We start from the raw sequence: 15938 nt of genomic DNA, 5'->3' as shown, positions 1-15938 counted from the left end.
AATCAGCATCGTGTCCAATCAGCATCGTGTCCAATCAGCATCGTGTCCAATCAGCATCGTGTCCAATCAATCGTTTCCCGTGAAATCTAGAGACCCCTTAGTTTGTTTGTAGAGTGGCTGTACATTCATTTACTAAACTATGGATACTGAGACACTGAAGAGGCTGGCTCCCAAGCTAGGTATCACATCAAGCAAGATAATAGGGTAAATCATCCAATAATTTTCAGTATCTGTGCATTCTTTAAATCGGTTGTTTCAGGTTGCTGGCCCTTGTAGTTTCACAAGAACTGGTGAACATGACCATAAAATGTTTTAGGATCAAATGGCCTATTGGTGGGTAGTTCTGATGGATTGGTGTGAAATGTAAATTCACTAGGGGCTGCTAAGTTTTCAACTCTTTCCCAGTGATTGTAGTCATTGTATACTAGGCCAGCACTTCTCATCTTCAAAAACAATTCCTGACCTGCTGTATGCTTAGTGCCACATCAGTGATTTTTCTGATGTCCCCTGTGCCCATTTTGGAAAGGTGTATGCACGGAACAAAAATGTTATGTACTGTGCATGCAGAGAGGCCAAGGGATATCATGGAGGCCAGTAAAAGATGACAGTGATGCACTCAGCATAAAGCACCTGGGGCACGTGAGTTAGAGCAGCTACAAAAACTGGGGGGGGGGGGTTGCATACAAACTTGCCTCCCCCCACAATGCTTTTAGGTGACTTTGGCATTTAACATTTTTGTGTCGTAACTTGCTCATTATGCATAATGTCCGATTGTGAGGCGCCAGGGCTGCCATCAGAAATCACGGGGCCCCACACAATAAAATGATTAAAACCCAAAACACACATAGGTGGCCAGGGGCTCTAATGGTCCCAGGTTTTCCATTACAAAAATAAACCTATTTCCAATATACATTCGCTAAAAAACAAATCGTGATCACTTGCCTGTAATTCTCCATTCACTCTGAATACTGATCGCACAAATCTGGCTGTATTACTTTGAAACCAGTAGTGTTGCCCTGAGTTCCATTCAAAACTCGGAGCAGTCCTGATCATTTAGTCCAGCCAGGGGGTTGTATAAAAATTTGTGCAATTGGTAATCAGAGTTAGTGGAATGAAGAGGGAATTGCATTTAAAAAGAAAACTATGGATTTTTTTAACAAATGTTTACTGGAAAGTAATTTTTTTTTTTTTTTATGGAGAACTGGAGACCGTGCTCCTTGTTTGTGACTAAAGAATGTGCTATAACGCCCACATCACTATTTGTGTGTGTGTGCAAAAAAAAAAAGTAAAAAAAAATATATATATATATATATATATATATATATATATATATATATATATATATATATATATATATATATATAGTTTTTTTTTTTTTCTTCCAATTTTTCTAATTTGGTCCTCTCTTCTTTCTGCTTGTCAAGTCCCCCTTCTTGTTTTTTTGCCTCTTCTCTAATAAAACAATTGAAATAACCCCCCCCCCTTTCCACCAGAGCACAAGGAAGTGTGCAATGTAATTCCGCACACTTTCCCTGTGGCTTACTTGCATGCTGTCTCCAGGCACGCTGTTTTCTGTTTCCTGTTCCTCCTGAGGACCCGACTTAGCTGTGCTGTGATTGGACAGGGGGAGGGTTCTTCTTGCATTATCCAATGACTGAAGGCCTTGATTGTGCAGGATGTAGAGGAGCATAAAGAAAACAGCAAGCAGTCCAGTCTGATGCTTGCAGGGGGCCCAGCTAAATCAAGTGAGTGCAGCACAGCCGTGCCCCTCCCTCTAGACCCAAAACCCTGTGAGGCGCCTAAGTTAGAAGTTCATTGCGTGCTACACAACATGACCGCTCATACTGGGAGCTCCCTCCTGGTGCAGAACGAAACAGAAAAAGAAGGCAAATAATATAGTTACTAGAAACAGGACATTGTATAACATACTAATAATTAATTTAACAGGGAACCCAGTGTTTAGTTTGTCTTGATTTTTTATAGTTATAAATGATTTGCTGCCACATTCTGCATCTTTTGAGCTTTCTGATGGAGGTCATTGACCCTGGCATTCAGAAGCTACTTATCTGCTTCTTAGCTACAGTTTTTTGTTTTTTTTTGTTTGATCTTATTACCTTTCTTTCTGTTTGTGCAGTCTCCTATTCATCTTCTAGTCTGTCATTCAAACTACTGGAGAGCTGCTGAACAAAATACAAAAGCCATAACAAACGAATATCAATTGTTTTAGAATATTACTGTTTGCACTGTACTACTCTTTTGAACAGATACTTTATTTTGAATATACAGACTGGAGAAAACTTTTCCATGCTTTAATTTTAGGAAAGCAGAGGAACTGTTGCGCTTGTCCCAGCTGAAATGTGCTGGACTCTGTGGTCAGACCACAGCAACCAGTAATGCTGTCATGTGTCTCCAACTGGCAGCAACTTTGTTAAACCACCCAATTGACAAGGTAAGAACATGACTTATTCTGAGACCTTACAAATTGTTTTGCTTTAGTATGAAAAATGAATTTTATTTTAATATTATTATCTGTGGCAGTGTTATTATATAACACTACCAGTTAGGTCTTTAAAATGATACTGAGATATTCCCATTAATCAGTGGAATATGTCTAACGCTTAAAGCAGGGAATATATATATATATATATAGACCGAACCTATATCAGGAAGCGTATATTCTGTGTGTGTGTGTATATATATATATATATATATATATATATATACATACATACATACATACATACATACATACACACAGAATATACGCTTCCTGATATAGGTTCGGTCTGGTGAGCTTTGAGTTATCTGTTCTACTTTGCATTTTCTCTTATCTCCCACACTATTATGTTGCAGAAAATAATCACATTTAGCTAATATCACATTGGGCTGGGGATTTGCTTTCTCTGGCTGCGTTTTGTAAGCAAGCGGGGGAAAAGCACATCAGCTCTAATCAGTTCCCATGTATATCTTTACTGACAGGCACTGCTTATTGGCCTGGCTGCATATTTTGCTGCAATAAAGCAAAAGTATGCATTTTCTTTCTAAAATCCACTCCATGTCACAGACCCACCCAGTGTCTGTCAGTGCAGATACGGAATATGATGAGAGCAGATATCCAGCCTTGTTTGGCATTAGCTTTAAAAATGTGGAAGTCTAATATACTCTACAATTAAATTTATGTTGATATTTTTTTTAAATTGTTGAAGGCTATGTGATAATGTACTATGAAGGATTTTAGTTCAGCAACTGTTTCCATTTATCAAGTCCCTTCCTGTTGTAAAAATTATAGACCTGCTCACTAATAAGACTAAAATATAAAGGGTTGTTGAGAAGACAGTCCTCAAATGCAATCTGTTTCCTTTAATACTTCTGCTGAGAAATGCAGTTTCTTCTCTAATAAGCCTCCATTCTCTGAGTAGCCATTGTTGGATTATAGTGTGATTTTTGGCAATTTTGACAGCAATATTTTTATGTTATATTTTGTCTCGAGATAATCAGGTTTAAGATTACCGAGATGACTGCTTGCTGACATTTGACAGTATCCCAGCGTTTTTACAAATGTAGTGTTGTTGTAAGGATAGTGTTTAATAATCCCAGCAGTAAACAGCATGTGCAGGGATTCATGTGCTTATAAAGTAAAATGAATGTTTGTTTGTGTAGACTTTCATACATATTTTGTCATTTACATTTTGGTACTTCTATAGGATTATTTAGTTAGATTGTCTGGATTAAACAAGAAGGTCTACCAGAGCTGCCTGAATTCGTTTGAATCCTTGCTTGGGGTGACCTCCAAGATGGGCATTCGGGACCTTGCAGTTCAACATGGTTGCATGGAAGCTGTGAACACTGCATCTGAAATTTTAAACCGGTAAGAACATTGATCTTGCTGATCACAATTTGCCCATTTTAACTGCATATCAATTGTCGCTGTAGATTTTTTTTTTTATTTTTTTATTTATGCATGTTTTATTTTTCAGATATGAGTCCAGCCTTTCTCAAGCACAACAAGAAGACTTGGATTTATCCAAGCCTTTGTTTATTTCAGCAGCTCTGTATTCAGCATGCAGGTAATGGGTAAAAACAGAAATCAGCAGTCCATATATTGTACAGTATATTGCAAGTTTGACCTAATACAGTTAATAACACTCAATAAAACTCATTCTCAAATATAAGTACAAAATGGAAGTTTATGGGGATTTAAGTCTTGAAAACATGGCTAGGCTACATGTTCACTTATTTCCTGCTGGTTTGCAAAGGATCTGATTTTACGCTATAAGATACACTAGTTAACCCCTCTTTGGGGAAGACATTTCATGTAACTTCTAAATGCCTTAATAGTTGGTCGATGTCAGTGGTTTACATTAATTCTTATTTTTTTTTATAATACAGGTGTCTTAAATTAAAAGCTGAAAAGAACAAGCTATTAGCTGCATCTGGAGTCAAGAAAGGAATTTTTGACCGCTTGTCTATTCAGCTAGAAAAGATTGGCTTGCAGCTCTGCCGTAAGAATATTTCTTACACACTTTTGGTTGAAGTGAGGATATTTACTGCTTATGACTGGAAGGGGAGGCAAAGATAAAATATACCCTTTTATGACATGAGCTTATTCTGCTGGGCTTATGTAGGTTTTTCTCTATACTGAAGGACCAGGTAAATAATGTTTAGTTGTAGACGGTGTATGTCTGTTGCTGTACTTGAGTAGATTATCATGGGTAATTCAGTTGTTTGGAAACCCTGCCATATCACATGTTTATCTTGGAGTAAAAACTGAAACCTAAAACTGAAATCCTGAAGATCCAGCAGATACATTGTTGAACAAGGAAATTGTAGTGCAAAGGGCAATTTCTGAGTGCCATAACTTTACTTCCATAGGACTGATGTGTTGTTGGGCTTATAGAGCAGCATGTAGTAGGGACATAAACTAACATGAGCTGCCCTTTAATGTATGTCGTATGAAATATCTACACACATTTCTATCTATGCAGAGGAAAATTCTGTTGTGAATGAGCAGCCAAGAAAAAGGCAAAAAACCCTGTTGGAATGCATAGAACAAGATTCAGGTAAGTGTTTTGTCTTTCAAACATCTCCCATGTTCAGTTAAGTAATCTTAATATAACGATTGTGTTATATTCCATATGGGAGCTTGCTTAAAATTTCACAGTTTTCCAGAAAATTCACAAAAATAAAATCAAAAATACTCATTTCAAAGGGGACCTGTCACCCAAACAATTATTCCAAATCCTATTTTATAATATTAGTCAAGCAAAATGAACTCTAATTGCACTGTAAAAAAATATTTGAATCTTGTTTCCTTATGTCTGGGAATTCATAATTATAGCAAACAGACAGGAACCATTTTTTGGACACTGTTATTAAGGCAATCCTTGCATCATCTCAGAATCTTGTTTGTGCACCAGAATGGGGGACCTGATGTCCATCCTCATGAGCTGGCTACACAATTAAATGGTTAAGAGAACAGGGAGAAAGTGGGCAGAGCAGTGACATCTCTGTCTGAATGGAAAGTGAAAGTAATTGCCTGCCTAAGGCATAGAGAAGGGGCATGCAGTATTTGAATGAGAACTGAGATTTTTTTAATGAGTTTACAACCGCTATGAATGCTTATATAAAAAAAATAATTTGAATTTCTTTTTAAATTTTAAAAGGACTTTTATTATATAGATGTTTTATGTCTGTGTGACAGGTCCCCTTTAAAGGAGACAAATTGGTGTTGCAGAATGAAAAAGTATCTTTATTCTGGTCATAAGGCAATATTTTTGGATTCTGTTTACCCTTTGTCAGCCCACGATAAAGGTACTTTTTCTTCTTGCAACATGGAGTGCTTGTAGTTGAATAAGTTCTTGTCATCGTCTTTGGCTGCATTGCACCGATTCACAATGGAATAAAAAGAGAACAAAATCCTTTTGTATAACTACAGAATCCTCCCTCCATAACTGTCATCCACCCACCCCAAAACTGTCCACTCCCCCAAGATTTGGCCGGCACTGAATTTTACTATTTGAAAGGACTAGCAATGTTAAAATCACTGGAGTCTGGCCCCTGTTGTGCAAATTAGTTAACTTTTAACCTGAGCTGGTGGCTCTATATAAAATGTCTGGTCTGAAGTATTCCTTTCGCAGACTTGGGGATGGTGCCTGTGCAGTCGGACTTCCATTCCTGTGTAGTGATTTAGTGATCCTATACCTTTATAACCCGGCTCAGAGAAATGTCTAGTAGACTTTCAGTGCATTGCCTTTGTGCGAGGAATGGTGCTGAAGTTTCTGCATGTGGCATTATTGTACCTGTTTTCTGTGGCATGTTTATGAGGGATTCATTCTACCTGAAATGGTCTTTTCCTCTTTCTCCAGAGGCGAACGAAGAGGTACAATGCAAACAGCAAGACAGCGAATCTGAAAACAAAGGACTTGATTATGAGGAATGGCGAAGAAAAATATTAGAGAATGCAGCCAAAGCAGTCAAAGCTGATTAAATAAAAGCTGTGTGGAGACAGTATTCTGTGGAATCACTCTTGCTCCAGTGTATAGCAATAAAAACTTCTGCCTTTTTAACAGATGATAATAGAGCTCATAGCCCTACATGGTCTTTTATCTTGTAAAGTTTTGGTTTTTTTTGTATTTAAAATGAATAAATTTGTCTCTTTAAAATTTAACAATGTTGCGGTGATATGGCTATACAATATGGCATGATAGATTGAGTCAGAAAAAGAGGACACGTAGAAAAATGATACTGTAACATGGGATAACAAAGGTGTAACAGAAAAGCACTCCATAAATAACTAAATTACTTTCATGCCCCTACTGAGCCCCGCGCTCTGCTAATTCAACCGTTTTCTTTCAACTTGTTCAGCCATTTCCCTATATGCTTGTGTGAGCAATGTAATTTACATGGATGCTGAAGTGGACGACTAAAAGTAAAATCTCTTCGGCTTGTGATCACCAATAGCATTTGAGAGAGGTCATCTGCCCAGCTGGAAATGCTACGGTTCATGCTTATATCTTATGCTTATTCACATTAATATTTTTTTGTATTGTGATCTTCTAAAACTATATTTGCACAATTTGTAGCCACAATTTGTTTTATCTATAAAATAACATGGCAATAGTTTGCATAGTCGCAAGGAGCTTACCTGGCTGTATACTACAAAGTTACAGAGTCTACTATTCCATTCTGGCCAAAGTTCAGACTTAAACAGACAAATTTTCCAGGCAGAGTCTAGAAGCCAAAAAACCTCTTCTGCGGAAGTGGCTACTTCGCCACAAAATACTTTGATGTCGGTTAAAACCATTTGAGTGTTTAAAGGCCAAAAAAGAGGAAAGTGGGTTTAAAGTGTTTTAACCGACATCAATAAAGTTTGTTTTAAACATCCCTCCTGTTGCTGCACCTCGTAGTAACTAAAACAGTTAATTTTAGACTTGCAAACTTTGCTAGTATAAAGTTCATCTACAATATATTAATGGGGAAAGGCGAACGGGGTTAAACGTAGAAGTAAAAATGCTGCTTGATAAATATACATGTCCATATATTCCTGCTGTAAACAAGGAACGTCACAAAGCAAAACCTTTATGGTTTGATAGAAGTGTTGGTGTTGAGGTAGATAAGAAAAAAATGTGCTTTGAAGGCATTCAAGTTAGCTAGGACAGCTGAAGCTTTTATCAGGTACAAGGAAGCCAATAAAGCATGGATAAAAGCTATTGTAAAGCTAAAAAAGAAATGGAATTTTCTTTAAATATGTAAATAAAAAAAAAAAGGAAGCAAGAAGGGTGGGGCCTTTGTTGTCGCTTGGGTGGGTCAGTACATTGATGAAAGTGGGGGTGGGGGGAAAGCAGAGATTCTGAAGTAGTTTTTAATCTGTACAGAACTGACGGTGACAACCACCTAATGAAGGTTTCCTTTTTCGTAGATCCAGTTCTAATAATGTAACTATTAGTGCATGGATTTTGAGGAAATTCAAAAGACTAGAACATGTAAAGGTAAACAAAGGTCCACGACCAGATAGTATTCATTTTAGGGTACTAAATGTCCTTTTCCTACTTTTCTATTTTGCACAGTCTAACTGTACCCAATTTTTACACTGAACAATTCCAAACATCATATCTGTACTTTAGAGAAATGGCTAAAGCATAGATTAAAAAGAGTGGTGGTAAATGGAGCATTTTCTAATGAAATCAGTGTTATTGAAGTACCACAGGGGTCTGTCCTTGGTCCTTCTCTTAATTACTTGTTTATTAAAGACCCTGGAGGTAGGCATTGTAAGGTCTGTCTCTATTTTTGCTGATTATACTAAATTCTTTAAAATGTCCAAGTTCCATGCAGGTTGCTGCCACTTTGCAGAGAGATTTGACAAAACTGGAAAATGAGGTTCAATGTTGATAAATGCAAGGTTATGTACTTTGGTAGAAATTCTATAAATACGAGGTATACACTAAATGGTAGAGTGTTGGGGCTTTTCTTAATTGAAAAGGATATGGGGATTTTTGTGGGCAATGAGCTGTGTAACTCTATACAGTATCACTCTAAAGCAAATAAAGCCTTAAAAGGGCATTCATTTTTTTCTTCTTTATAGGTCCCTGGTAAGGCCTCACCTTGAGTATGCAGTGCAGTTTTGGTCCCCAGTCCTTAAGAAGGATATTCATGAGCTGGGGATAGTGCAGAGATGTTCAACGAAACTGGTAAAAGAGATGGGTTTAAACTATGAGGGTAGACTGTCAACATCAGGGTTGTTTTCTTTAGAGGAAAAGCACTAGCGAGGAGACCTGATTAGTCTTGACAAGCGCATTAAAGAACATTATAGACAGATAGCTGGTGATCTTTCCTGCTTCTCTAGTCTTGGGCAACCCTTTAGACTAGAGAAACGGAACTCTCTTGAAGAGAACGCTCTCTTCGAAGCAGTGTAGGGGGTTCTTCACAGTGAGGGCAGTGAAGTTGTGGAATGATCGGGGTGATAAGAGTATATCAGTGGCTTGGATGATTTATTTAACAAGCATAATACCCAAGGCTATTGCGATCTTAAAGAGATCCTGACACCAGAAAATAACCTTTTTTTATATCCCATCATAACATTATCTTTGAATGCTATTGATAATTTTGCCATTAAAGTATTGATGCTTTTACATTACTTTTCTTACCCCCATGTTTCTGTATGAGGGGGCTGCCATATTTGTGCAGCATATTCCGTTAGCATTAGAAACTCTAACTGACAGACTGAGATGAGACAGTCAGGTTCGCAAAACAGTCAGGTTTATGAACTTTAAACAATTTACAAAAGCAGAACTATCCGCAAACAACAATCAACGTGACCTATATGTAACAATGTAGATTAATATTTTGAAAAGAGAATTTTTATTGTCAGTATCACTTTAAGCTCTACGGTTATTCTTGAAACTGATATATATATATATATATATTTGAGAGTAAAGCTAGGTGTGTGTATACGTATGTGCACTGGTGTTACACTTGATGGATTTTGGTCTTTTTATTCCAACTTTGGGGCAGATTTATCAAGGGTCAAAGTGAATTCGAATTTCGAAGTAAAAAAATTCAAAATAAAAGTAATTTTTTTGGATACTTCGACCATTGAATAGGATACTTCGACTCAAAGTAAAATCGTTCCAATATTCGACCATTCGATAATCGAAATACTGTCTCTTTAAAAAAACTTCGACTTCAATACTTGGCCAAATTAAACTTGCCGAAGTGCTATGTTAGCCTATGGGGACCTTCTACAGCATTTGTCTTAAGTTTTATGAAGTCAAAGTTAGGGGTGCACCGAATCCAGGATTCGGTTCGGGATTCGGCCAGGATTCGGCCGAATCCTTCTGCCCGGCCGAACCGAATCCATATCCCAATTTGCATATACAATTTAGGGGTGGGGAGGGAAATCGCGTGACTTCGTCACAAAACAAGGAAGTACATTTTTTCACCTTCTCACCCCTAATTTGCATATGCAAATCAGGGTTCGGTTCGGTATTCGGCCAATCTTTCACAAAGGATTCGGGGGTTTGGCTGAATCCAAAATAGTGGATTCGGTGCATCCCTAGTCAAAGTAATATTGTTCGTTCGTACGGTAAAATCGTTCGATTCGAAGGATTTAATCGTTCAATCAAACGATTTTACTTTGACCTCAGAATACCCAAATTCGATGAAAAAAGTTTGAATTCGATATTCAAATTCGAAGTATTTAAATTTGATGGTCGAATTTCAAAGTATTTTTTACTTCAAAATTGGACCCTTGATAAATGCCCCTTAATGTATGAATCTACATAGTATCAACACCTAATATAGCACATTAGAGATTGTTCATCAATCATACCAGTCTCTACCCCAGCGCAGATTGCAGACTAAGATCCCCTATTACATACACAATGGTCATCCATGGTCATATTTTGGAGTGTGGAAGAAAGCCCACACAAATATGGAGGAAAAATACAAACTCCTTGCAGATCGCACCCAGGCCAGAATCAATGGCTCGATCGAATTCGACTCAGAGTTTTTCCCAAAAAAAACATAGATTTTTCCACCAATTGACTCCAGATGGGTTCTAGGGGGTCTCCCATAGGCTAAAACAGCAATTCGGCAGATTTTAGATGGGGAATGGTCGAAGTCGAATTTTTAAAAAGACAGTACATGATAAATTTCGATATTCAAATTTTTTTATTTCTTTTTTTTTTTTCAAATTCGAATTGAATTTGGAGTATTCCCTAGTTGAAGTACACTAAAAATAGCTTGAAATTCGATTTTTTTTTCATTCGAAAATTCACTTTGACCTTTGATAAATCTGCCCCTTAATCCCAGTAGATTATTATTAGAAATAATATGTTATTCCATTTAACAAAAAAAAAGTAGCAAGGGTACAGTTAAGCCATATGGAGCTTTTTGTTCTCGTGGTCACTGAGACATATATAAAATGCACAATTACCGGCACTCACCTCTAATCTTTTTGAATTGCCGGGTGCTAACCAAAAATAAGATAAAAAAGAAAAAATGAAAGTGGATGTACTATACTTTACTTGTGGGAGGGATGACTGTGGGTGTGGGGTATTTAAGGGTTATGACTATTTCCTGAATTCACATCCTGAATCCCTAGAGGAACGAAACTCGTTGATGTCCGCAATGCTTTGATGGAGTAAAAATTTCAATAACAATAAGGGGCAGATTTATCAAAGGTCGAATTTCGAAGTAAAATATACTTCGAAATTCGACCATCGAATGGCTATACTTCAAATATCGAAGTCAAAGTTAGTTTTTCCGAATTTGACCGTTTTACGGTCAAAGTAAAATCGTACGATCGAACGATTTTACTTTCACTACAAAAAACGTAGAAAAATGCATTAGAATGTCCCCATAGCACTTCGGCAGGTTTAATTTGGCGAACTATTGAAGTCGAAGTTTTTTTTAAAGAGACAGTACTTTGATTATCGAATATTCAAACGATTTTTACTTCGAATCGAATTCTAAGTAAATTCGAAGTCTTAGTATCCTATTCGATGGTCGAAGTATCCAAAAAATTACTTAGAATTTCTAATTTTTTTACATCGAAAATTCCCTCAAATTCACTTCGACCCTTGATAAATCTACCCATAAATATCAAGCCTCCGGATTATTCTGCTTCCTGGAATATAGTTAAAACAAAGATAAAGGTAAAAAAATGACAGAAAAGTTATAGAATGCAAGTCTTAGGATATTATTGCCTACTTCCAGAAAGTAAATTAGGCAAATAGCTTTGTCAGTTCAAAGACAACAAATGAATCTGTCGCACGATATACTGTAAATCTATAATTTAATCTATTTACTGAAATTTACATAAAAATACATTATCTTCCAAAAATGTGCTATCCGGATATCACACAAATATTTCAAAAACATCTATAAGTGGCAAACCTAGTAGAGCTAAACTGAACATCAACAAAAAAAATATTTAAAGGGGAACTCCAGCTTCCAAATCAAAATTTGATAAAGAGGCCCACATATCACAGAAACCCCTAATATATCAATCACAGTTACCTGTTTCTTCAAAAAGTATGAAAAAATGCCATTTTATATGCTCAAATCCAGCTGTTTAAAGGAAAACTATATCCCCAAACAATGTAGGTCTCTATAAAAAGCTATTGCATAAAACAACTCATATGTAAAACCCTGCTTCATGTAAATAAACCATTTTCATAATAATATACTTTTCTAGTAGTATGTGCCATTGGGTAATCATAAATAGAAAATTGCCATTTTAAAAAATAAGGGCCGCCCCCTGGGATCATACGATTCACAGTGCACACAAACATACCAACAAACTATACTTGTTAAGTCACATGAGCCAATTAACAGACAGAGTTCTGATTTTTGCTTCCACACTTCTTCCTGTTACAGTTAGAGTTGTAGTATTTCTGGTCAGGTGATCTCTTCGGCAGCACACAGACCATCACAAAATGGTGGTTCATATATATTCCAGATTGATAAGATTTCTTAATATGCCACTTAATATGATGTAACCTATCTGTTGCTTAAGTGTTCATTTTGAGGGTATAGTTTTCCTTTAACAGTTCTTCTCTTTCTGCATCATTTGAAATCCTGAAAGGGAAGGGGGGACGAAACACTGATGTTACAAATTGTAACAACTACTCCACAGCTTACAGACAGCATGCAGGAACTACATAACCCACAATGCATTGCACTGTGATGTTTGGTTCCTTATTGAAATCACATGTGCAGGGAATTGTGGGGTTTGGAGGATGCAGGCTGAGGACAGATGGCTGTTGATACAAAGTAACAGTAGTCAGCCAGCTCAGCAAAGTAGTCAGACAGATCAGCAGACGAGCAGGGGGTTCTGAACTGTCAGAAACCATTAAAAAACCTGAAAAAAACTGCATATTTTTTAAATGATGTATATTGCAAAGTTGGTTGAAATTATGTTTACTTTTTAAAAAGCTTAAGTTATGTTTTTGTGGAGTTCCCCTTTAAGAGCGCAAACCATGACACTGTGATTATTTGCTCTAATAAAATTTTTATCTGTATTGTTTTTTTTGGGTTTTTTTGTACTTCAGGAACTATCCACAAAGTTGAATGTGTGCTCTTAACATCAGTCAAAATGGTATTCACAAAGCAAAGGCAAAGTAACAGAAGAATTGTTAAGTAAAGGCGATTATAAAATTCGGGCGCTATTTTGTGAAATATTTGAGTGCAGTATTACTGTTCGTTGTTTACAAATTACCACAACAATAGCAAGACTCATTATAACATGCTTTTTTTCAGTATTATAAATAGCCATATTGATTGACTCTCTTTAGAATTATTGGCCGTGAATGTTCTTTATTTGATCATCTTGGGTTTGATTGATTATGCTCCTCCTTTTACTGGTTCATGCATATGAATAATGTACATTGAAGGTGAGCACTATGGAAAGTATTTTCTGATCCTAGAATTTCTTTATAGACATTTAAATGAGTTAATTTTCTGCCACATACCGGATCACTGGTTTTTAACCCCTTGCATTCAGATGTCCAGAGTAAAGGCCCAAGATTTAAGGATTTGGAAGTACAGGTATCAAATCCGTTATCCAGAAAGCTCTAAATTACAGAATAACAGAAATACAGTCTCCCATAGTCCCCATTTTATCCAAATAATCCAATTTCTTAAAAAGGATTTTATTTTTCTCTGTAATAATAAAACAGTACTTTGTACTTGTTCCAAACTAAGATATAATTAATCCTTATTGGAGGCAAAACAAACCTATTGGGTTTATGCAATGTTTACATAATATTCTAGTATACTTAAAGGGATACTGTCATGGGAAAAAAAATTTTTTCAAAATGAATCAGTTTAATAGTGCTGCTCCAGCAGAATTCTGTACTGAAATCCATTTCTCAAAAGAGCAAACAGATTTTTTTATATTCAATTTTGAAATCTGACATGGAGCTAGACATTTTGTCAATTTCCCAGCTGCCCAAAGTCATGTGACTTGTGCCTGCACTGAAATGGATTTCAGTGCAGAATTCTGCTGGAGCAGCACTATTAACTGATGCTTTTTGGAAAAAAACATGTTTTCCCATGACAGTATCCCTTTAAGGCATGAAGATCCAAATTATGGAAAGATAAATTATCTGGAAAACCCCAGGTCCCAAGCATTATTTCATACTGAAATTTGTCCAAATCCTGTAATCAATTCTAGATTCAATGCAGCCTTAGTGATTATTGTAACTTTAACCCAGTGTGAATTTAATGTAAAACATTCCAATAATTATCATCTATATTTTGTTGACAATACCTAGTGGGCAATAGGTTATATTTTTATCTCACAAATTAACTAAATGCTAATAAATAATATTTTTGAACACTTATATACTCCGTCAAGTAGGGGCGTAACTATAGAGGAAGCAGACCCAGTGGGCCCTAATTCATATACAATTTCAATAAATATTGGTAAAACAGGTCAACCTCTAGACATTTTGGGGGCCTGAAAAATAATTTGCTGTGGGACCCTGTAATATCTAGTAATGCCACACATCTGCTAATGGCCAGAGATGTATGTGGGTGTCCATATCATGCATATTACACAGTCTTAAATCTAATTCATTCTGTGCAAACCCAGTCCCTATTTGTAATTTTAATAAAATGCATGTGTAGGGGGCTGGTAAATTAGTCTCCCAGTATTATTTAACAGGCAGTACCCTAGTGTTATACTCCTAAACTGGGACCTAAAATACAGTTAGGAATGGGACCTGTTTCCTTATCCTGCCTTTGACTATGACCGCTGTAGTTCAAGTGTCCAGTAGATGGCACTGTGCTAAAGTATATAGTCTTGAGCAGCCACATGCTCAATTTTGTTAAGCCCTTGCCTGAGCAGGCAGGAAGGGTGAAGTGGAACCTAGACAGGTCAGGTCTAGTAAGGATAGGCTACTCACCTTAATACGTCACTCTAGAAGTGACAGATAGTCAGGCTATTTAGCTGAGCATCTGAGGCTACCACGAGAAGTGTGAGTGGGATTAAGATTACAGGTACTAATTGCCCAGAGTTGGAACTGAGTGTACAGATTTAGGAATGTAGAGATTCCCCTCAGGTTCCACTTAGGGAAAAGGCTGAAAGCTTGGGTACCTTCATTGCTGCTGTGTATGTTCTCTTCCCTGCTGGGACTAATACTGACCACTAGTGCTTGTGAGTATATGCATATTTACTGTTGCTCTATGTTCCTGCTTGATCTTTATGTACACTTCTTTGTGGACCACTCTGTTCAATAAACACGTTCTCTGGTTAAGTTGCAAGAACCACTGGCACCCAATTATTTTGCACTGCACCTATTTACAGTTGTACTACACCCTGCCTCCACACCGTTGCGAGGGCTTACCCCCTGAGAATTAGTCTCATCCAGAGCAAAGTATTGGGGTAAAAGAACAGTACCACTTAATTTGCTATAATGTTACACGTGTTTGCCATTTCACGTTTTATTTTCAGCTGTTCAGTAAGAAACTGTATTTTGTGTAACAGCAGTTTATAACCTGCCATTGTAACAAAGCAAGAGCTAAATGTAAGTCATGTTTTACATACCATCACGCACATTGTACAAAACTGTTCTGCACTGAAGGAAACTATTGAACTGGCCTGGTAATGTCCTTTTAAAAAACACTTTTGTGATTGCACTTCCTTATTAACAGTGTAACATCATTCTAAGCTGAAATCCGACCCTGGGTTAATGGGATAAGAATTGAATTTGCCAGGCAGGCAGCAGAGTTCCTTTATATCTGGGCAGCTCTGCTACAGGTGCTTAAACTGTTTCAACAGTGAAACTGGATTCTAATCCAGGATTTCATGCAGCCAGCAACTAAATTGTCTGACCAAATAAAATGAAACAGTACATTCTGTGATTGTAACACAGTCCCCTGCTATGGTGTAAAGTTATTGTAATGTGCACATTTTCTATTGAATTTCTTACTAC

General features: G+C 36.9%; 1 protein-coding gene across 1 annotated transcript; it reads left to right on the top strand.

Moving 5' to 3' along the window:
* Positions 1–114: 114 nt before the first annotated feature.
* Positions 115–6667, top strand: orc6.L (origin recognition complex subunit 6 L homeolog; the record flags this gene model as incomplete). Its single annotated transcript, NM_001093443.1, is given in 6 exon segments — positions 115–204; positions 2320–2449; positions 3705–3868; positions 3978–4067; positions 4390–4502; positions 4986–6667. Coding segments are annotated over 6 exon segments (678 nt in total). The 3' UTR covers positions 5102–6667.
* Between the last annotated feature and the right edge of the window lie 9271 nt (positions 6668–15938).

This window comes from Xenopus laevis, chromosome 4L (genome assembly GCF_017654675.1).
Source record: "Xenopus laevis strain J_2021 chromosome 4L, Xenopus_laevis_v10.1, whole genome shotgun sequence".
NCBI classification, from domain to species: Eukaryota; Metazoa; Chordata; class Amphibia; order Anura; family Pipidae; genus Xenopus; species Xenopus laevis.
The sequence above is the reverse complement of the archived record's forward strand: the minus strand, read 5'-3'. Positions and strand labels throughout refer to the sequence as shown.